We start from the raw sequence: 21896 nt of genomic DNA on the forward strand, positions 1-21896 counted from the left end.
TGTGCATAGCATGCATGCATACATACAATTATTCACTGCTGCTATCAGTTGTGTCAATTACTATATTTTTAGATGGTTTTAAAAAGGATTGGACAAATTGATGGAAGACTGGGTTATCAGTGTTTATCCATCTTGATGACTAGAGGTAGTAAAACTTAAATACAAGCCAGTAGAGAGCAGGAATGGAAGAAAGTTATTGCCTTCCTGTCCTTTGTGAGCTTTTTGAATGCAGTTGCTTGATCACTGTGGAACACGTAATGTTGAGGTGTTTGGGACACTGACTTGATCCAGCAGAGCATTTTTTAGGCTTTTATGCCTAGTATTCAGATGAACTAGGGGGGAGGGAGGGAAGATGCACAACTGTGCTATCCAGTTGGAAACACTTAATGTCTGTCTCTTCAACTTGCAGCTGATTTTTTATTTAGACTTCTCCCCAAACATAATTATGCTTATCTACTACTTCCTTTGCCAAAACATCTCAGAATGGTTTACAATAAAACATACAATAAAATACAGAATTATGTAATTATGTAATGGGATGGAAATGGCAATAGTCATCCTAGTGTATGACCTTCGTCAGGTCCCTTATTGGGAGAGTGTACTTCTCTTTGTCTTATGAGAACTTTTGCCAGCATTTAATAACATTTTGGAGTCCTTGGTGCTCTCTGAGCCTTGTTGTTTTCTTGCGGACGTTTCATTGTCAGACTAGGCAACATCTTCAGTGCAAAGAGGGAGTGGGCCTTGCTCTCAGTTTATATACTGTGTACCAGTTCAACCCTGAGCTACAAATATTTGCTTCAATTTAATAACATTGACTATGGTATCTGCAGGATCACCTACAAGAGTTGTGAGTCAGTGGTACTGCACTTCAGTGTTTCTACTCCTATGTGAGTGGGAAGTTCCAGTCTGTGATCACTGGGGTGGGGGGGGGGGGGAGATGAAAGCTCTAGAAGCCATAGTTGCTCCAGTGCAGGCATCATAGGATTTGGTGCTTTCCCCTATATTGTTTAACATCTCTATGAAACTGCTGAGAGGGGTCATCTACCAATTTAAGGTGAGATGCCTTTGGAGATGACCCAGAAGCTGTAGCTGGTTCATATGTAGCAGCTGAACTGGTGATGGGGTACCCCACCACTACAGGGCAGTACCATTGTCAAAGTCTCTGCACTAGTTACCAGTAGGCTTCTGGTCCCAACTCATAGTGCTGATCATAAGCTACAAAGTCCTGTATGGCACTGCACTAGGTTCAACAAGGCACTCTCTTGCCAGACTTGAACCTGCTCATGCAGTAAGAACATTGTGAAAAGGTCACTGAGAGTAACTCCGTCCCCTCCCCCCATGTTAAAGGGACTAAGTAGCAGGACTTTCCTGTTGTGGTCCCCATGCTCTCAAATACCTTAATAGGTTCCTGTGCCCCCTTCCTTCCTGGCATTTTGTAAAGCTGTCAAAATACCATTCCACTGTTTTTTTTTTTTTTTACTGAAGGAACTTGTTTAGTGGCAACCATCTTGTATTTATTCATTCTTTTTTACGTTTTATTCTGACATAGGCTGTCTAAAACCTGTGGGATGGGATGAGTTACAAAAACTGCAAATAAACAAACGATGGATGGATGGATGGATGGATGGACAGATGGATGATACAGAGATAGATGCATGAGGGTGTATGCTGGCCTTCAAAATGAGAAAAAATAGGCTTGTGATATTAATGAAGCCATGAGGATATGAAGAATGACTTCTAAGTAGACATGAGAGACAACCAGAATAAAACCTTACTTCTCCTTGAGACTTATGAATCAAACAAACAGCTGCACTACAATAGTTTTTCTCTCAATTCCCAAGGCAGTTTTTTAAAAATACACAGTATATGGAGCCCTGTGCAAATACTCACTTCATGAGAATTGGTTCCATGGGCGACTCTTGTCTTACAAACTTCCAGCAATCAAAAAAAAAAAAAAGGTAAATTGTGAGTAAATTGTGAGTCAGTGCAAAAGAATATACACACGACACTTCAGTACTGTTCCTGACAACTAGATTCTAATGCTGTTCACTTAGTTAATCCACTCAGCTGGATGGTATTCAGCCTATGGTTGCCCTCCCCTTGAAACCAGCATTCCCTAATCTGGTGCTTTCAGAGATGCTAGTACTTCAACTCAGAATATCCAGGATGGCATCAGAGTGGACAAGGAAGTTCTTAAGAAGGAATGGACAACCTAGGGTCCATTGATTATTATCTATTCAATTGTATTTATATTCCTGTCTTTCTTCTAAGATGGTGTTTTTCAAATTTGGCAAATTTAAGACGTGTGGATTTCAAGCATGCTGGCTGGGGAATTCGGAGTGTTCCCGAAGTCCGCACATCTTAAAGTTGTCAAGGTTGAGAAACACTGCTCTAAGAGATCAAGGCAGCTTACATGGAGATTTCCTCTAATCTTATTCCCACAATCACCCTGTCAGATGGTCTGGGCTGAGAGACAGTGACTGACCTGAAGTCATCTAGTAAACTCCTTAGTTAAGATGGGGACTTGAATCTGGACCTTCCCAATCCTAGTCCAGCACCTCAGCCATTACAATACACTGTACTACATGTAGCCACTGTTTCTCCTTCAAGATCATGCCACTATAATTCAGTGACAAACTTGACATTCTTTTTTTAAAAAAATAAATGTTAGTGAAAATAAATATGTTAAGCCTCTGACAGTTATGTTAATTCTACTGGAAGATTAATGCATCTGTTTTTATTTCTTTAAAAAGCCCTTTCCAAATAAAGCAAGATGAAAAGGGATGGCTTTTTTTGGACTGGCATTCCAAATATAGAACAGCACTCCTACAGAAATTTGCCTGGTTTAATCTTTATGGTCATTTGACATCACTAGAGCAATTTAAATAACTGGTAGTCTAAGAATCTCAGTTTAAAAAGTACACTTTAATTGTTCTACAGCTTAATACATTAATGTTGCACATTTTTTAACTTGTCCAGAGAACTTATACTTATATTAATATACTGTAGCACATTTAATATGCTATAGTTACATTTACATGTATACTAAAATTCATAATATATCCTAGCATAAAATGCCAAGAAAGTAGTTCTCAATGTGCTAAAATATCACTCTGTAGTTGTAAATGGGCATTAGGGCCTTTTTCTAGAAAAGGAGCACCTTCAATATGAACACTGAAATAAGAAGAGACACACAAGAACTTCCAAAATAATTCTGGAAATTCATCTGCAAAATAGCAAAGACAGAGAAAAGGAAAAGGAAAAAATAAAGCATACTATGGTACATAAGAGTTTTCATATTTAATGCACAAAATGCACACATACAGGGTAAAGGAAGTATCTGAGTTTTAAAAGAGGATCAAATAAATTCATGGAAGAAAAAATTAGCCACTGAGTTCTGATTGTCAGAGAAAGCTGTATTGTCCTCATGTTCTGTTTAAGGACTTCAGGAAAGCATCTGGTTGGCCTCTATGTAAGCTGGATAGTGGATTAGATGAAATACTGATTTAATCTAGCATGACTGTTATCATCTGAATAAGCCATCTTTCACTGTCACCATGAGAAAATACTTATTTTCAAAGTTAAAAGAGCTAGAATAGAGCACAGTTAGAGCTGCAGTTCATTTTTAATCATGTTAATAGCATAGAGGCACATAATTTTATGTGTGTTTGGATCAAGTGTGCCTAATTCCAGCATGTACACTAAGCCACAAGCTATCTGTTGTGCAAGTCCCCTCCCTCCCCCCAAAAGTACCTTAGTTAGCAAAATTGTATTGATTTCAGAGGTAGCCAGGTTGAAATGCTCTACAACTTCACTATTAAGTAAAATATAAAAACTGTTCACATACTGAATGGGAATGCAATTCCATTTTTTTCTATTTGCTTCAAGGTGTCTTCTCCACATGCATTTGTTAACTCCATAAATGGCGGAGAACAGATTCTGTCATCTGAAGAAAAGAGATGGGAAAAAAAAGGATCCAAACAGTTTATAGGTGTTTTACAGTTTATCCCAATGCTTGCTTTCTATACTGTAAGTACTCTTCAGTTTTATCCCACTGCTTTCAGCATTTTCTATAATACTGTCAACTGAGGAAAGTATTTTATGCATCCAGTCCATGTAAGCTTCATGTCTGAGTCTTTGCAACAAGACAAAGCTGCTCATGTCCTTTGCTCATGCACAATGCAATGGATATGTACACAGATCTAACTGAAATCTGTATCTTAGCAAAATTACAAAAATTAATGAAAATTAAAATAAATTATTTTATTTTTAAAATCTATTAAAATAATTCATTTCTCAAGGAAAAACCCACAGCACACAGCAGAAGCAATGCTATTCAATTGCTTATCAGCCTGAGGGGGCCAATCCTATACTGATCTGGCATACACATTCATATAAATTAATTTTTTTTTAAAGCACTGAAAATTACACTGTACCAATACCTTCACTAACCAGTAGGTGGCTTCCACCTGAGACAACATGAAAATGGTCAAAGCTGTGGAAACTGCATTAAACCAACTCCTTGATTAACTGATGGCTATTGCAACAGTGCCCTTTGTAGAGTGGGTATTATTTTATATCTCATTTGTATAAGATGCCTTTTGGGAACCAGCATTTCCCATCAGATCAACACGGTTGGAAATGGCCAGCCTGGAAGATGGGCTGTTTCAAGTCCACTGAAAGCAAACAAACCATCCTTTCATGAAAAGCAGTTAACAACAGGGCCCCTTTCAACTAGCACCTCGTTTTGACAATGAACTCTGCATACCTGCTGCACAGGCTGAGAGATATCCTTTAAAAAGCATATCCCCAACCCCTGCAAACCACTGGCTGAAGCAAGGCTATTGTTACTTCTAGTGTGGCATAACTAGCTGTCTGTCCTATGCTCAAAAGAATGCTCATAGAAGAGCAAACAATGCAAGGGTGGGGTGTTTTTTTTTTTTTTTTTTGGAATAACAGCATTTTTAGTCTCTCAGGAACAATGTTAACATTTAATGAGATTCCATTAAGTTCAATGGGATTGAAGCTGGTGAGGCAGGAGTCTCCAATTCTCATGTCACAGAGAGTCACAGCAGAGAAAGCCATTTTGTAAACAAGGGACCAGGGCAGTAACCTTCAGTCCGGGAAATGTGTAGCCAGAAAGCCACTGACTTTGAACGGCAGAAGGAATTGAAACTTTGGGGCTAACATAAAGGGTAGGATTTGTGCATGTTGTTAGTATAGTTTCTTAATTCTCTACGGTAAATCTACTTACATAACCTTCTTGAGTTTGCTTTGGGAAAGCAGAACAGGAAGAAAGTCTAAGGGCCATACCTGATATAAAACCTTGGTAAACGCACTGTATGATTTATGACCTGATTTATGATTGGAAACTTGTAATAGCACAGGAAGTTGCTTTTAACCAGTTCAGACTATTAGTTCTGTTAACCCAATATTGTCTATTCTGACTGACAGAAGATCTCCACAATCTTAATGAGAGATAAACAATTAAAGCTGAAAAATGTCTACATCTGAAACAGACTGTCTACCACTGAGCTAGAGTCTATTTTGTTACACCAAGTATATTTAAAAAATGGTACTAGATTTTAAGAGGCCCCTGGGCTCCATGGCTTGGTAGTTAAGTGAATGTTCCAAATCCCCTGTGCCATTTTAGAGTAGCACTCTGAGGACCAATCTTTCATTAAGGCCACATGAGCATGAGATGGCTGTTGACCTAGCTGGACTTTTTTTCCCAAGTGAGATTTTTACTCATTAGTTGTTTATACTGCTGAAATCATGAACATCATAAAACATATAACATAAAACCCAGTAATAAATAATCACCAACAAATTGCTGTCCAGAGTCCACTGGAGTTGGGTGGCCAATGAAATTAAATAAATAAACAAATAATAATAAAACAAAGAAAGTTGACCCCAAGCTGCCCAAGCTCCAAACGCTGTCTGAAAAAGCTCTATTTTTATCAATTTCCAGAATGTCACTAGGGTGGGTGCTCCACTGGTTCCTGGCTACTGGTGAAGGCAACAATTGCCCTGAATCACAAATGACTATCAGCCATGATTCGACACGTTTGGCTATCTGAAGAGTTTTATTTAAATATAGATGTTTGTTTGTTTGTAATCTCATGGTAAGTATAATCAAAAAGTATTGTGGCCTAGGTTACCAAACATTATAAGCAATTTCCTCATCTCAATGATTATGAGAAGCTCTATGTATGGAGTTTTATCTATTTACACATTTAGACACCTCTAAGGGATTAAGGAGGGGAAAAAAACTTGTGGTGTAATAACCAGCTGTCTACTCTAAAACTGCAGAAGAGTTTACTTCATCTGAATTTATGCTGCCTAACAGAGAAACTGAATTATAATATATTGTAAATTAAAAAAGAGAGTGCTGACATTCTGGCTGTTTTTCAGAGAAGAAACAAAGCTAAGTTCAATAATCAGGACACTTCTTACCATGGTCCACTATGGGTTTGTGTAAAATAGGATTTGATTTATTAGACAATCTATTTCCTTTCTGTCTGAGTTATTTAATATCATTCTCTAGACTCCAGTTTATTTTTCTTTTGAACTGTTTACAGATTCAAATCTGCCCCCCCTAAACTGAAGTGGGATAAAATCAAAGACATCTCTCAACATGAACACTCCAAAAGTGTGGGGGGTGGGGGGGAGAGCGAGCAAACAAGCTAATGCCTGCATTTCTGTACACATTACTAAAATCTCTTGCATTTTTTAAAATTAGAGTACCAGAACTGTCATGAGTAAGGATGGCGAGCAGGGGGCTCCCACCCAGACTGTCAAGCGCATGCGTAGCACTGAGGAACTGTTCAGCCATTCAAAGAGACACAGATCGGGACCGCCTTAACCTTTGGGGTTTATATGGCTGGGTTTTTCCCACGCTTCCTCAGTTTGTTAGGATTCTTGTTAAGTACTAGTAATAAATATTAGAGACCAAGTCATTGTCTCAGTGTGTTTCCTGGTAGTTAGGACAAGAACAATCTTAATTTATAAGGAATGAATGAGTCAAAGCAATGTCATTAGATTATAATATGAAAGATAAGTGGATGCTATGCTGTAATACTGGAGTGAAACCAAGGAAAGATATTTTAAATTATAAATTATGTAATAGCAAAGGTTTGGCATTTCTGGGTCAAAATGTTTAGACTGTTCGGTTGATTTGGCAAAATACTATAAATTACTTAAACATTTAGTTTTTTAGAAAAGACTAAATCTGAGTTATATATTTGAAGACTGTCCTACTTCCAATTGCAAATAAGGGTTCACCTCACTGAATATACCTCACTGAAAAAAAATAGCTCATCATAAACAATTACCTTGCCAAACATAAGATAAGCTATTACTGCTCTTTCTGACTTGCTTTTTGTATGAGATTTAGATTTGTTTCTTATCAGGGAACATTCACTTATGAGATACTCTACCTGTATCTCATAGAAAACAAAACCCCACATTTATTATGTATCTATGTATGTATGTATGTGTGTGTGTAATACGTACATAATATATACATACATAATATGTATATGAAAGTTATCAGCATGGAATCCTAAACTGAATTGGGATCTATGTCCCTCACCATTGTTCCAATAAAAAAAGGTCCACTTGTATTGTTAAATAAGGATTCTATTGTTTCAGTGGACCTTCTGAGAAGGACACGAATAAATTGCAGATGTAGCCTAATACCCATCCCTGCACCTCTAATGACTACTGAAACAATGAGAAAGAGGTAAACAGGGCCAACTATGTTAGCAATCTTCTTTTTTAAAAAATGATATTTCACAAAATAAACACAGTAACACAAATGTTTGGGTAGAGGGAGAGTTTATACATTCAGTACTATCACACTATTAACAAACATTAAAAAGGTACTTGGAGGAAATCACATATTTAAAACTCAGCCACAAACACTCACTGTCAACAGAGAGCTAGTTGTCCCATTTGTTAATTTGTTGTAGTAAGGAATATTCAAGCTTGCAATTACTTAGATGCATTAAAAGGAAAATAATTCAGAAAGAGGTGAACCATGGGACGCTTCTAAAATTGCAACTGGGAGGTGGGAGGGAAGTATAGTCTTTTTGCTACATGGATTTTAGTAACAGCAACAGGAAAATTAACCAGGTTCCCTTCACTGGCCAAAGAAGGAACAGCTGCGGGGAGCTAGTTCACCCCGTCTTGCCAAGAAAGAACATTTTGCTCCATCCACCCCCATTGTCCTGGGACTTCAGCCTCTGCCACCAGCCAGGAAAAAAAGGTCACTGCAAAATCTGTCAAAGAAAGACCACCAGCAAGGAAAGATCAGCTTAGGCCCCACTAGATATACATGTTTTTACACAACTCACCATTGCATTTTGGCATTGTCAAATTATCTCATGTATCTTTTCCCTTCCCTGCTCATGTGTGCCTTGAGTGCTTAGTTTTTAAGCCTTTAGTTTTAACTGATGTGAGCCACTTAAGGATAAAATATTTATTTTAAAAGTAGAATCAATATATAATAAAATAATCAGAATAGTTGTCTTTGTAAAACAATAGCAATATAAATGTTTCTAATTCATAAGCAAACCCACAAATAAAAAATTATAACATGCACTGATGTGTTGCATGAGCATTACTACATGAATGTTGCTACTATAGAAAGCCAGTAATTTAGGACTACTTATAGAGAAAATATTGTCTTCATTTAAGAGACGGTTTTCCATTCTGCAGATATAATTTGTACAATACTTTTCCAATATCAGGACTGCAGTATTTACTTGATTATTTTAAATTGGTTGGATTAATCAGAATTTCACAATCATGTGTTCATAAGGATAATCTTGCTGAGAATTCAATACATGTGGACGGCATTAAATTGAGGAAGATCAGATTAAATCTATCCAAATATCTCAATCAATTAGAAAGATATAATCAATAAAACAACTGAATTTTAAAATAAACAACCCTCTACTCCCTCTGAATTCTTGGAAATTTAAGAAGTTAACAAAAAAAATGCAATTGTCTCCTTCAATATGTAGGACAGAATACTTTTTTAAAATGGATACAGCTACAATGTGGAATATTGCTCCATTAATCTGTCCATCTATAATTGGCAGCAATTCCCCACCGATCTCATCCAGAGGGCTTTCGCATCACCTCCACTTGACAGAGACTGAACCAGTACGGCTGTTATTCATTTATGGCTCCTGCACACATGGAAGCTCACTCTTGACAAAAATAGCTTTTTTACCTTCAGAATAATCTACTAATATGCAAATATAAAAAGATTCAATCCATTACAGAAATCGTAGGTTATTTAGCATGTGGTTTTAAGCAAATGATATATCTAATATATATATGCCTTTGGAAATAAAGGAATCCACCTTCCCTTCCCTACTAATCCTCATCTTATGTAATAGGATGACTTTATTCCCAGGCAATTATTTTGTTGTCATTGACAGGACATCCTGTTCCCAGCACCTGTTTCTTTGATCTCCACGACCATAATTGATTGCAAATATGTCAATAGACAACATGCTTACAAATGTGTGTGTGTAAGTGGACGTGTATCTACCTACCTACCCACCTCAAACCTGTTTCAAAATGAATAGTTTTTTGTTCTTCCTCTGTTTACTGTGCTTTCCTTTTAACAAAATTATGATAGTTTGACTTTTTGTTTAAAAAAAATTGATGAAATTCTTTTCATATCAAATGTAGAAAGCTTTTCAGCCAATACCCAATGAAATGGAAGCTGCCTTACATTCTTACATTTCCAAAAATCTATGCTCAGGTGTTTCTTTTTCCCTTACAGCACAGCTGTAATCCAATACAATGAACCACCATAGCCCAGACTTCTTTTCTTTCTTTTTTATTTTCTATCCTGCTTTTATTATTTTTATAAATATCTCAAGACGGGGAACATACTTGATACTCCTTCCTCCTCCTATTTTCCCCACAACAACAGCCCTGTGAGGTGAGTTGGGCTGAGAGAGAGGGACTGGCCCACGGTCACCCAGCCGGCTCTCATGCCTCAGGCGGGACTAGAACTCTCAGTCTCCAACAAAAAACCCTGGACCTAGATGGAGAAACAAAGCAGGCAAATTTCAGTAATTAGGCATCAGAGCCGTTTCAAGGAAAATAAGGTCCAGGATAGCTGAATTCTGGAACTCACCGTCCAGCAAAACTGAAGGACATCAGGCTGATAAAGGGTGGTTTGAACTAGAAAACTGCACTTCTACTGTTATGAGCATGGCCAAGGAGGACAAACTGGTTTCCGGTTTGTATTGCTTTGATCTTGATACTGCTCTAGTCATGGTTCCAAAATACATCTCTTTACTCTCAGCACAAGCCAACAAACAAACAAACCCCATTCCCCAAAACTGCATTGACTGGTAATATTTTGGACCAAAGGAGAGGCTCCCAACATTATGCAAAGTTGTGGGTGTGGGTGATTCTATTTCTCATGTATATCTGTATAAAACAAGTGATGCCATAAGTGCTGCCTTTTCCTCCGCCTTCTATTTGCTTGGTGTTATCCTTGGGTAAGGAACAAGGATACTGATTTGTCATTTGTCATTTGGGAAGGCTAAAAATATTTATTTTCCTGATGGGTCAAAACTTGCTGTAATTGTGGCCAACCATGCCTTGAATCAAACCGAACCATAGCTGAAATCCTTCAAAAATCTGCATCTTGCACTTCTATCTTCATAAAAAACAAAATATGGTGGAACACAACTGAATACTGAAAAGCTGTAAAATCAGGCTGCTTCCACAAAAATAGCAGGGTGGGGTAGTCAGCATTATCTTCAAAATTTTAGTTATGTGAGAAAGAACTGAAAAATAAGACTATGGCATTCTACTGCAAGTTAAATAAGAGTACAGCATTAAACAATAATAAATGTAATTGTAACAATAACGATGATTACCAAGAGAGCAGTTTAAGAAATCCAACTCTTTATCAATGCAGAGCACATCAAACCATTGTAGACATCAACACACAGCTTCATATCTATTTCCATTTTCTACTTCCTATATGTTATTTCAGGATCATATGAAAACTTAGTGAAAAAGCAGTGGTAAGAATGTTTCTGGGTTCTTTGCTATAAATAACTATGGGAGAACCTAGGGGGAGGAAGTAAAAGGAACAAAGTGTAAAAAAGAAAGGGCATAAATACACAGAAAACAACTGCCTTGACATTATCTAGTCCGTCCATCTACAAAAGCTGTGTGGATATGGAAACTTTTAGAGTTAGTAAATAAATCAGGAATAAGTAGCAAATCTAAAACAACCCATTTTGTTTTGGAAACAGGCATGACCTTTCTTGGACAGTTGAGCCAGTAAAGATTTAGCCCCATATAGTTTGAAATAAGTAAGGGATTTGCAATTGAGAAATATGAATAAATCATATCTCACAATGAATTCTGATCTAAGAATCTGCTTTATGCAGTTATGAGGGTGCATATTTAATTTTCAAGTACAATCGTATGTTAAAAAGAAAGATAGGGAGCCCAATATTATAGCATTTCCCAAACAGCAAGCGAAAGGAGCTATAATTGCAGCTGTATGGTAGACAACAGATTCCAGAGGGCCACAATTTACAGTTAGTTTTTACTCTCTTCCAGGTTTTAGTCAGGCCAAATAGTATTTCATGAAATCAAGATGGACTTGGTTAATCTGCACATCTATATGTTAGGCATGGGTGTTTATATGGGGAAAACATACATAGATCACTGTCCATCTTCCAAAGGTATAAAAAGACTTTCCTCCTGCAGCGGTCAAAATCAAAATCAGCACTGGGATAGAAAAAACATGACTTTTGGGATGAATCCAGGAGTACAACCACACTTAGATCTCATAGATCCTCTCTCTCTCTCACACACACACACACACACACAATTCTGATTTAGAATACTGGGTTTCAGATTGCCAAATATAAACACGAACAAAACAGCCTTCTTCAGCTGTCACTCTCTAGTTATGTTCCCAGAAAGGCACCAGACTTAGGAAGACTGCACCAGTAAGTAGTAGATGCCTATAAAGGAAACGCTTTGCATATCTTTCTTGGCAGACCCTTTTCTGCAGCCTAACCCACTTGTGGCTGGCTAAACCAAAACCTGGAGTCATCATCTTACAGTACCAAACAGAATATGCACTACTGGGCACCACTGGCAGAAATTACACGCAAAACCTTCAAGCAGCTGCAGCCAACTTTTCTTTCCTTAGTCTTTTAAGGACAGAATACCTGGGAGATTGAGGGTAGGGGCAAAACTCAGCAGTGGAGCACATGTAAATCACTGCTCCCCAAATTGAAATCTTTTGGGTGCTGTCAAAAAAGTTAGCAGTGAGGGACACAGCCATTCACAACATGGCTGCTGTAAATGATCAGTCTAGTATCTGTTGAAGTTGCCCAAGAACCTGAACCCACAGCAGACACCTCCCTTCCTGTTGCCCCTCTTTGCCCACTAGCCATGGTTCCTGTTCCAATGTTCCTGTGAACATCGTAACCAGTTCTCATGCCATGCTGGTGCTGACACGTGTTACTGTTCGGGAGGGCGCTGCTCTTGTTCTTTTGTACCAGGCACTGACGAAGAGGCTTTGGAATGTCTATTTGGGTTATCTTGCCTGTTCAAGGACATTTTCCCGAAGACCGGCAGGAACCGTTAGGAACACCTGCAGGCTGTGGGGAGTGGACTCTTACTGACTCTGGGGGGAGGGATGGGAACTGCCTAAGCTTTAATTGTTTGAAAGACCCGCGCTTTTGCCATTCTCAGCTTTGCTCTTGAACCTGCATACTATCTGGTAATAAACCAGATATCCATAAGCTTCTTGTGTGAGTCTGGTTGGAAACTTGGGTAGGCGTTCATCACATTAAGTTTACCCCACAGCTCTCCCCAACCCAGCACACAACACTCACTTTGCTGTTTTAGCAGACTGCCCATTTCATCAAAAGGTAAGCCAAATAATTTCTTCCCAAACATTTCTATATTAATTTATTTCATCATACTTATTCCTCCAAATTAATGGGATTATCCAAATTCACGTATTTTCCTCTGCCTTCCATGCTTTTTTTTCTTTTTTGGTGCCTTTGAGCCAGTGTTGACTCCTGGTGACTGCCTGGAGTAGTCTCTACAGTTTTCTTGGCAAGGTTTTTCAGAAATGGTTTGCCATTGCCTCCTTCCCAGGGCTGAGAGCGAGTGACTGGCCTAAGGTCACCCAGCTGGCTTTTTGTGCCTAAGGTGGGACAAGAACTCATGGCCTCCTGGTCTCTAGCCTGATGCCTTAACCACTATACCAAACTGGGCCTCTCCTTCCACGTATTACATGAGCCCAAATATATGCCATGCTCTTTTTCTTTTGGAATGTACTAGAAGCGCATACATTCCCTCTGGGCTATTCTAAATTATTGTTTCTGCTGCTTGCTTTTATGTATCCACCCACTTCCCTTATCTCTCTTTTGTATACACCCCCCTTCTCCACATCCCATGCATTTTCAAGGTCATGCTGCAGTCTCCTTGATCTTTCTTTGGAATGTAGCTGTCCTTCCAGTCCTCCCCCCCCCCCCACAATTTATCAGCTCTCTCCTATCACTCAAGATCTATTACTCAAGAGCTTCGAAAAGAATTTAGTCAGCAATCAACAGCAGGAACCCATTTTGGTGAGAAAGCGTTAGTGGCAGGAATGGCCCATAAAGCAAAATACAAGTATTTCAGCTTCTTCTCCTACTCTTTCTCAAGAATGCCTCTACTGCCATAGTTTGTTGTTTATTCGTTTAGTTGCTTCCGACTCTTCGTGACTTCATGGACCAGCCCACGCCAGAGCTTCCTGTCGGTCGTCAACACCCCCAGCTCCCCCAGGGACGAATCCATCACCTCTAGAATATCATCTATCCATCTTGCCCTTGGACGGCCCCTCTTCCTTTTGCCTTCCACTCTCCCTAGCATCATCTTCTTCTCCAGGGTGTCCTGTCTTCTCATTATGTGGCCAAAATATTTCAGTTTTGCCTTTAACTGCCATAGTATCTCAAGGAAAATGCATCTGTGGAGTCCTTGGTGCTCTCTGAGCCTTGTTTTCTTGCAGACGTTTCATTGCCAGACTAGGCCACCAATCAACACCCAGATATGCAAAGATTAACACCAGGATTAACACCAGATGAACAATCAAACAGTACATTGTACTTTAATCAAGGAACTATTAACTCAGTCAATCAACCAAGCAGCAAACAACAGTCCAATCAAGGAACTCCCAAGGAGAGAACAACACCTCCACCAACACAAGCTGGACAAACTACAATATATAAACAGAAAGCAAGTCCCACTCTCTTTTCACACTGAACGTATTGCCTAGTCTGGCAATGAAATGTCTGCAAGAAAACAACAAGGCTCAGAGATCACCAAGGACTCCAAAGTTCAACCCTGAGATACAAATATTCTCTTCAATTGGAAAATATATCTAACTATATACACCAGGGTCCTGGGTCCCAGCATTATGGGTATCCTATCTGAAACATACATAGATCATGATAAAGGCTGTTGCACACCTTCAGGTTGTGTGCCAGCTGTGCCCATTCCTGGACTGGGAGGCTCTGCTCACTGTCACTCATGCTCTCGTGACCTCCTGTTTGGACTACTGCAACGCACTCTACATGGAGCTGCCCTTGAAGAGCATTTGGAAGCTTCAGCTGGTACAGAATGCGACTGCATGGGTTGTAAATGGGGTCGGCTATTTGGCACATGTAACACTGCTTCAGAAGCTGCATTGGTTGCCAGTGTCTTTCTGGGTACAATTCAAGGTGCTGGTTGTCACCTTTTAAAGCCCTTCATGGCTTGAGACCAGGTTACCTGAGGGACCATCTTTTCCCTGTTGTTTCTACCCGTCCAATCTGGTCTGGCAGGATGAGCATGCTTTGGGTCCCGTCAGCCAAGGAATGTCAGCAGGCAGGGACCAGGAGACATGCCTTTTCTGCCATAGTGCCTACCCTCTGGAACATCCTCCCTCCTGAGGTTAGGATGGCCCCAACCCTGTTGGACTTTCAGAAGGCCTTGAAGACCTGGCTACGTGCCTGGGCCTGGGGTCCTGAGTGTGTGAAGGGCCCCATTTCCTGGTTATGCTGACACCAACAGATTATAATATCACTTGGCTGCTATTTGTATTTAATTTATTTTTGTACTGTGTTTAATTGTTTTCATGATTGTTTGCCGCTCTGAGTCATTGGTTTGAGATGGGTGGCTATACAAACTGAATGAATGAATGAATGAATAATAAACTTTCCAGCAGAATACCTGGCCCTTACTGCAGAGTACATGTTCAGCAAACTGTCAACATTAGATGTGAGATATTTCAAAATAACACTGAATATGGTGTTGGAAGCTATAGCGTGAGAGTAAACTTTCTCTACATGGAACAATGTTTCTCAAAATATTCCCCAGGCACAATTTACTCTCAGTTCCATTATTCTGATGGGAACAATTCACATCAAAGATGCAAAACTTAGGGCCCAAGGTTGAATACAGCCCCCCAAATCCTGGGGGGTTAGCCCCCAGATGCCCACCAAAAGTTGTCCCCACATTATACTTTTTAGTACTACAGAAATAAATGCTTAATAAGTGGGGGATTAGTAAATCATTTTGTTGTTTATTCGTTTAGTCGCTTCCGACTCTTCGTGACTTCATGGACCAGCCCACGCCAGAGCTTCCTGTCGGTCGTCAACACCCCCAGCTCCCTCAGGGACGAGTCCGTCACCTCTAGAATATCATCCATCCACCTTGCCCTTGGTCGGCCCCTCTTCCTTTTGCCCTCCACTCTCCCGAGCATCAGCATCTTCTCCAGGGTGTCCTGTCTTCTCATTATGTGGCCAAAGTATTTCAGTTTGGCCTTTAATATCATTCCCTCAAGTGAGCAGTCTGGCTTTATTTCCTGGAGGATGGACTGGTTGGATCTTCTTGCAGTCCAAGGCACTCTCAGAATTTTCCTCCAACACCACAGTTCAAAAGCATCGATCTTCCTTCGCTCAGCCTTCCTTATGGTCCAGCTCTCGCAGCCATATGTTACTACGGGGAACACCATTGCTTTAACTATGCGGGCCTTTGTTGTCAGTGTGATGTCTCTGCTCTTAACCATTTTATCGAGATTTGTCATTGCTCTTCTTCCAAGGATTAAGCGTCTTCTGATTTCCTGACTGCAGTCAGCATCTGCAGTAATCTTTGCACCTAGAAATACAAAGTCTTTCACTGCTTCTACATTTTCTCCCTCTATTTGCCAGTTATCAATCAAGCTGGTGGCCATAATCTTGGTTTTTTTGAGGTTTAGCTGCAAACCAGCTTTTGCACTTTCTTCTTTCACCTTCATCATAAGGCTCCTCAGTTCCTCTTCGCTTTCAGCCATCAAAGTGGTATCATCTGCATATCTGAGATTGTTAATGTTTCTTCCAGAGATTTTAACTCCAGCCTTGGATTCCTCAAGGCCAGCTTGTCGCATGATGTGTTCTGCATACAAGTTGAATAGGTAGGGTGAGAGGATACAGCCCTGCCGTACTCCTTTCCCAATCGTAAACCAGTCTGTTGTTCCGTGATCTGTTCTTACTGTTGCTACTTGGTCGTTATACAGATTCTTCAGGAGGCAGACAAGATGACTTGGTATCCCCATACCACTAAGAACTTGCCACAATTTGTTATGGTCCACACAGTCAAAGGCTTTAGAATAGTCAATAAAACAGAAATAGATGTTTTTCTGAAACTCCCTGGCTTTTTCCATTATCCAGCGGATATTGGCAATTTGGTCTCTAGTTCCTCTGCCTTTTCTAAACCCAGCTTGTACATCTGGCAATTCTCGCTCCATGAACTGCTGAAGTCTACCTTGCAGGATCTTGAGCATTACCTTACTGGCATGTGAAATGAGTGCCACTGTTCGATAGTTTGAACATTCTTTAGTGTTTCCCTTTTTTGGTATGGGGATATAAGTTGATTTTTTCCAGTCTGATGGCCATTCTTGTGTTTTCCAAATTTGCTGGCATATAGCATGCATTACCTTGACAGCATCATCTTGCAAGATTTTGAACAGTTCAGCTGGGATGCCGTCGTCTCCTGTTGCCTTGTTATTAGCAATGCTTCTTAAGGCCCACTCAACCTCACTCTTCAGGATGTCTGGCTCTAGCTCACTGACCACACCGTCAAAGCTATCCCCGATATTGTTATCCTTCCTATATAGGTCTTCTGTATATTCTTGCCACCTTTTCTTGATCTCTTCTTCTTCTGTTAGGTCCTTGCCATCTTTGTTTTTGATCATACCCATTTTTGCTTGGAATTTACCTCCAATGTTTCCAATTTTCTGGAAAAGGTCTCTTGTCCTTCCTATTCTATTGTCTTCTTCCACTTCCGCGCATTGCTTGTTTAAAAATAATTCCTTATCTCTTCTGGCTAACCTCTGGAATTTTGCATTTAATTGGGCATATCTCCCCCTATCACTGTTGCCTTTTGCTTTCCTTCTTTCTTGGGCTACTTCTAGTGTCTCAGCAGACAGCCATTTTGCCTTCTTGGTTTTCTCTTTCTTTGGGATGTATTTTGTTGCTGCCTCCTGAACAATGCTGCCAACTTCTGTCCAGAGTTCTTCCGGGAGCCTATCTACTAAGTCCAGTCCCTTAAATCTATTCTTCACCTCCACTGCATATTCCTTAGGAATATTAGTGAGCTCATATCTAGCTGATCTGTGGCTCTTCCCTAATCTCTTTAGTCTGATCCTAAATTGTGCAAGAAGAAGTTCATGATCTGAACTACAGTCAGCTCCAGGCCTTGTTTTTACCGACTGTACAGATGTCCGCCACCTTTGGCTGCAAAGGATGTAATCAATCTGATTTCGGTGTTGTCCATCTGGTGAAGTCCATGTATAAAGCCGTCTCTTAGGTTGTTGGAAGAGAGTGTTTGTTATGCAGAGTGAATTGTCTTGGCAAAATTCTATCAGCCTATGTCCTGCTTCATTTTGTTCTCCCAGGCCATACTTACCTGTAATTCGAGGTGTCATTTGACTGCCCACCTTAGCATTCCAGTCTCCTGTGATGAAAATAACATCTCTTTTAGGCGTGTTGTCCAGTAGGTGCTGCAGATCCTCATAGAACTGCTCTACTTCAGCTTCTTCAGCATTTGTGGTTGGGGCGTATATTTGGATCACTGTGATGTTAGATGGCTTGCCCTGAATTCGAATTGAGATCATTCTGTCGTTTTTTGGGTTGTATCAAAGCACTGCTTTAGCCACTTTACTATTAATTATGAAGGCTACTCCATTTCTTCTGTGGTCCTCTTGTCCACAGTAGTAGATCTGGTGGTCATTTGATGTGAAGTGGCCCATTCCAGTCCATTTCAGTTCACTGACGCCCAGAATGTCTATCTTTAATCTTGACATCTCACCAATAACCACATCCAATTTGCCCTGGCTCATAGATCTTACATTCCAGGTTCCAATGGTGTGTTGATCCTTAGAACATCGGATTCGCCGTTCACCACCAGCACCGTCGGCCGCTAGCCGTCCTTTCGGCTTTGAGCTAGCTGCGTCATCACGTCTGGGGCTAGTTGAGCTCATCCTCTGTTCCTCCCCAGTAGCATTTTGACCATCTTCCGACCTGGGGGTCTCACCTTCCGATGGTATACCGACATATCTCTGGTTGTACTGATCCATTTAGTTTTCACGGCAAGAATACTGGGGTGGGTTGCCATTACCTTCCCCAGGGATCGCATTTAGTCTGACCTCTCTGTCATGACCTTCCCGTCTTGGGTGGCCCTTCACGGTTTAGCTCATGGCATCATTGAGGTGCTCAAGCTCCAGCACCACGACAAGGTAACGATCCTTTGCTGAAGAAATCATAATTAAGTTAAAACAAATGAAATCAATTTTATTTTTTCTCCTAATAACATCTACTTTTTGGACTGTAGCCTCTAGTAGTCAAAGGTCAAGTGAGAGCCTTGTCTAAGAAACAACTGCATCTCTAACTTATTTATAGGCAATCAGAACTTGCTAACAGAAATAAAAGTAATTTTTTTAAAAAGTCTTGGTAGGCCACAGCAGGTGGCAGCACTTATCTGAACTTGGCTGATCTCAAAATAGCTAATCAGGGTCAGACCTAGTTAGTACTTGTATACTTAGAACACCAGGAAATATGAAGATTATAAAATGGAGTGGGAAGATGAAGAAACATCTCAGAGGAAGGCAAAGGCAAGCCACTGTTGCTGAGAACAAATATATAACAGCATCCATGTAGTCATCAGGAGCCAAATTTTATTTGATGGAATCTTTAACATGACATCAACTGAGAAACCTGGTGTGATATTTGGTGGTGGTGGGGAGGTAAGAGTCATCAAAATCAAATACTCAAGAGAGAAGCTAACTTAACTGAATGTGTACAAATTCATTAATGTGTTAATCTCAGCAGGAAGAAGAATGGCACCACCATCAATATAATTACAGAGGTTCAGTCTTTTTTTTTAAATGGTGGTATTACAGTAAACACTTGATGTAACAGGGTGATGGGTAAATAAGGGAAATATACAAGCTGGAGTAAGATATTAATTCCAGAGGCAACAATTCTTTACTATATTATCCCTCTGCATCACAAAGCAGTAATCCTTTCTCAGACATCTTTCAAAAATACTGCTTTAGATTAAATACATAGGTGAAAACAGTTACAGGGAAAATGCAGCATTCTGGTAATTCCATTCAACTTCTTTTCCTCTTTTCATCCTAGCATCAGAATGCCAACTAATGACAGCCCAAAGTAGTGACTGGATTATCTAAGAATGTACTCAATTCATAACCTGATCAAACAAAGAATCCTCAACAGAAGAACAGGATACAACTGAACACAAATCTTATGATCTTCTGTCATCTAACAGTACAATACATAAAAGGAAACTATCTGGCATTAACTAAAAAATTAGTGACCAAGAGCAGCCATTTTCAAATTGTGTTCTGAGGAACATTAAATTGTATAGATATTTACAAAATTTCCAGAAATGGCTTTTCCACCATTAAGTATCTTTACAAATAATGTGTAAACATAAATTTGTCATGAGATGTTTAGTATTACAACAGTCCTCTGAAACACAAAGGACTCCTAATCAAATCAGTGTGGAAGAATAGGGAATGTAAATATTACTGAACTAGGCCCTGTCATTTCAACACTGGTCTTGAATTATTGAAGAGAGAACCACAAAATAGTTGTGCTTTCATTTAAGGTGGGTAGCAAAAGTGTAATTATCTTAGAAGAAGATGACTGGAGAAATTATGTGATAAAGAATTAAAGAATAGTGCCATATCATAAACTGAGATTAAAAGTTAATTCTAGATCTAATCAGGCTGAACTCTAGACAGCCAGTTCAGCATTTCCATAAATGCTGAATGTGTAAGATTTCAGTAATTCTTAGCCAGTATGGCTATTAAAGATTGAACCAAAGGATTAAGATTCCATGTTAAAAATTCTAGATTTTGGAATTTATCATTCAAATAAGAAGACTTTATTAACTTGGCATTGGTGTAGACAAGGTGGGAAAGGAAAGCAAGTAGGAAAGATAGAGGAACTAGGATAATAAAGGAAACATATACAAACTTGTTTGCAAAGTAATTTAACATACATTTACAATACTGTAGATTTTTTTTTGAAAAATGGATATCAAAGCAAGAGGGCAGATTACTTCAACACTGGGGAGTTGGTCTCTGGAAACTTGATGCTGGCATCTAAACAGTGAAGTTAATTCTAACTCTACAGTTTATAGGTAGACAAAGAAGAGTACAGCTCAGAAGTAATACATGTTGTATGTAAAAAGTCACAGATAAAATTCCTGGTATGTTAATGTTGGAAGGAGCTTGTCACAAGTAATTGCATCCCCAACACAGGTGAATGGGCACACGCTGGACCAGATCTTTACTTCAGAGCAGATTAGACAGGATCTGAAGATAGAGGACATTGACATTTGTTTTTGTCATGGTCAAATCACTTCTCTGTCAGACTGTGGATCACAGACACCCTGGAACTTTGTGTGGACCCTTAAAATGATCAGCCACAGGTATTTAATGGTTCCAGGGGGATTCTAGAAGATGTTTAGGGGTTTCCTTGAGAATCTGGTGTTCAGTACTTCTCATGCCTGGTTCATTTCTGGAATTCAGAGATATCTAGAGAAGTGGAAGAGATTGCTCCTGCAAGACCTCCTACTCCTACAAGAGACTGCTCCTGCCAGTGGCTTTTTGGTTTACCAAGGAGCTAAGAAAATGAAGGGACTGAAAGTATCTCCCTAGAGATATGATGGTGGAAAACCAAAAATAGATCTGAACAAGCATTAATAAGAACTAAGCTTATACAATAGTGGTTACAGTGGTAAAACATAAGTTAAGTGTCCACACGTACAGTATCTACAGACTGCACATGATGGCTCTGCTCAAAATTACCAGGACTCTTTTAGGGAAAATGGGTAGAATAAAGCACCTGCAGGCTCTGCATGAATTTATTGGTTTCCTGTTGATAAAGTCATTCGTATCTCCTCTGGGTTGGATGCCAGGTGGACAGAGTGAGGCAGCATCTTGTGGTATCTGGGGTTTTATTGTGGCTGTAGTGCCCAAGGAAGTAGGCTCTTCTGCATTATGAACTCTGCCACCTGTAGGATAGATTCTTCAAAGCAGGTGACATTACTCCCTCCCAAACAGAAGTGTTGACTATCTATCTGGTCACATCCCATTTGAGCTCTTTTGAGGGAGGGACTAATGTCCCCTGCCTTGAAGAAGGTGGTTGTGTACCTTCTCTTGGGGTTCTCCTTTTTCCTTTCTCCAACCTTTCCTTTTCAGAGAAAATTGTTGAGAAGATCATAGAGATTCATCTACAGAAGACCCTAGGAAAAAACCAATTAATTGGATTTCTGCTGGTTGGGATTCA

The 21896-nt window shown here is 39.7% G+C and overlaps 1 protein-coding gene across 2 annotated transcripts in view; it reads right to left on the reverse strand.

Moving 5' to 3' along the window:
- The window catches only part of ITPK1 (inositol-tetrakisphosphate 1-kinase), a 123651-nt gene that overhangs the window by 10873 nt on the left and 90882 nt on the right, over positions 1-21896 (reverse strand). For both annotated transcript variants that reach the window (XM_063290259.1, XM_063290260.1), the window contains exons 5-6: positions 3848-3946; positions 1891-1931 (exon numbers count right to left, since the gene is read on the reverse strand). In XM_063290259.1, coding sequence (XP_063146329.1) covers positions 1891-1931; positions 3848-3946 — 140 coding nt within the window. The remainder of the gene's footprint in view (positions 1-1890; positions 1932-3847; positions 3947-21896) is intronic.

This window comes from Candoia aspera, chromosome 1 (assembly GCF_035149785.1).
Source record: "Candoia aspera isolate rCanAsp1 chromosome 1, rCanAsp1.hap2, whole genome shotgun sequence".
NCBI classification, from domain to species: domain Eukaryota; kingdom Metazoa; phylum Chordata; class Lepidosauria; order Squamata; family Boidae; genus Candoia; species Candoia aspera.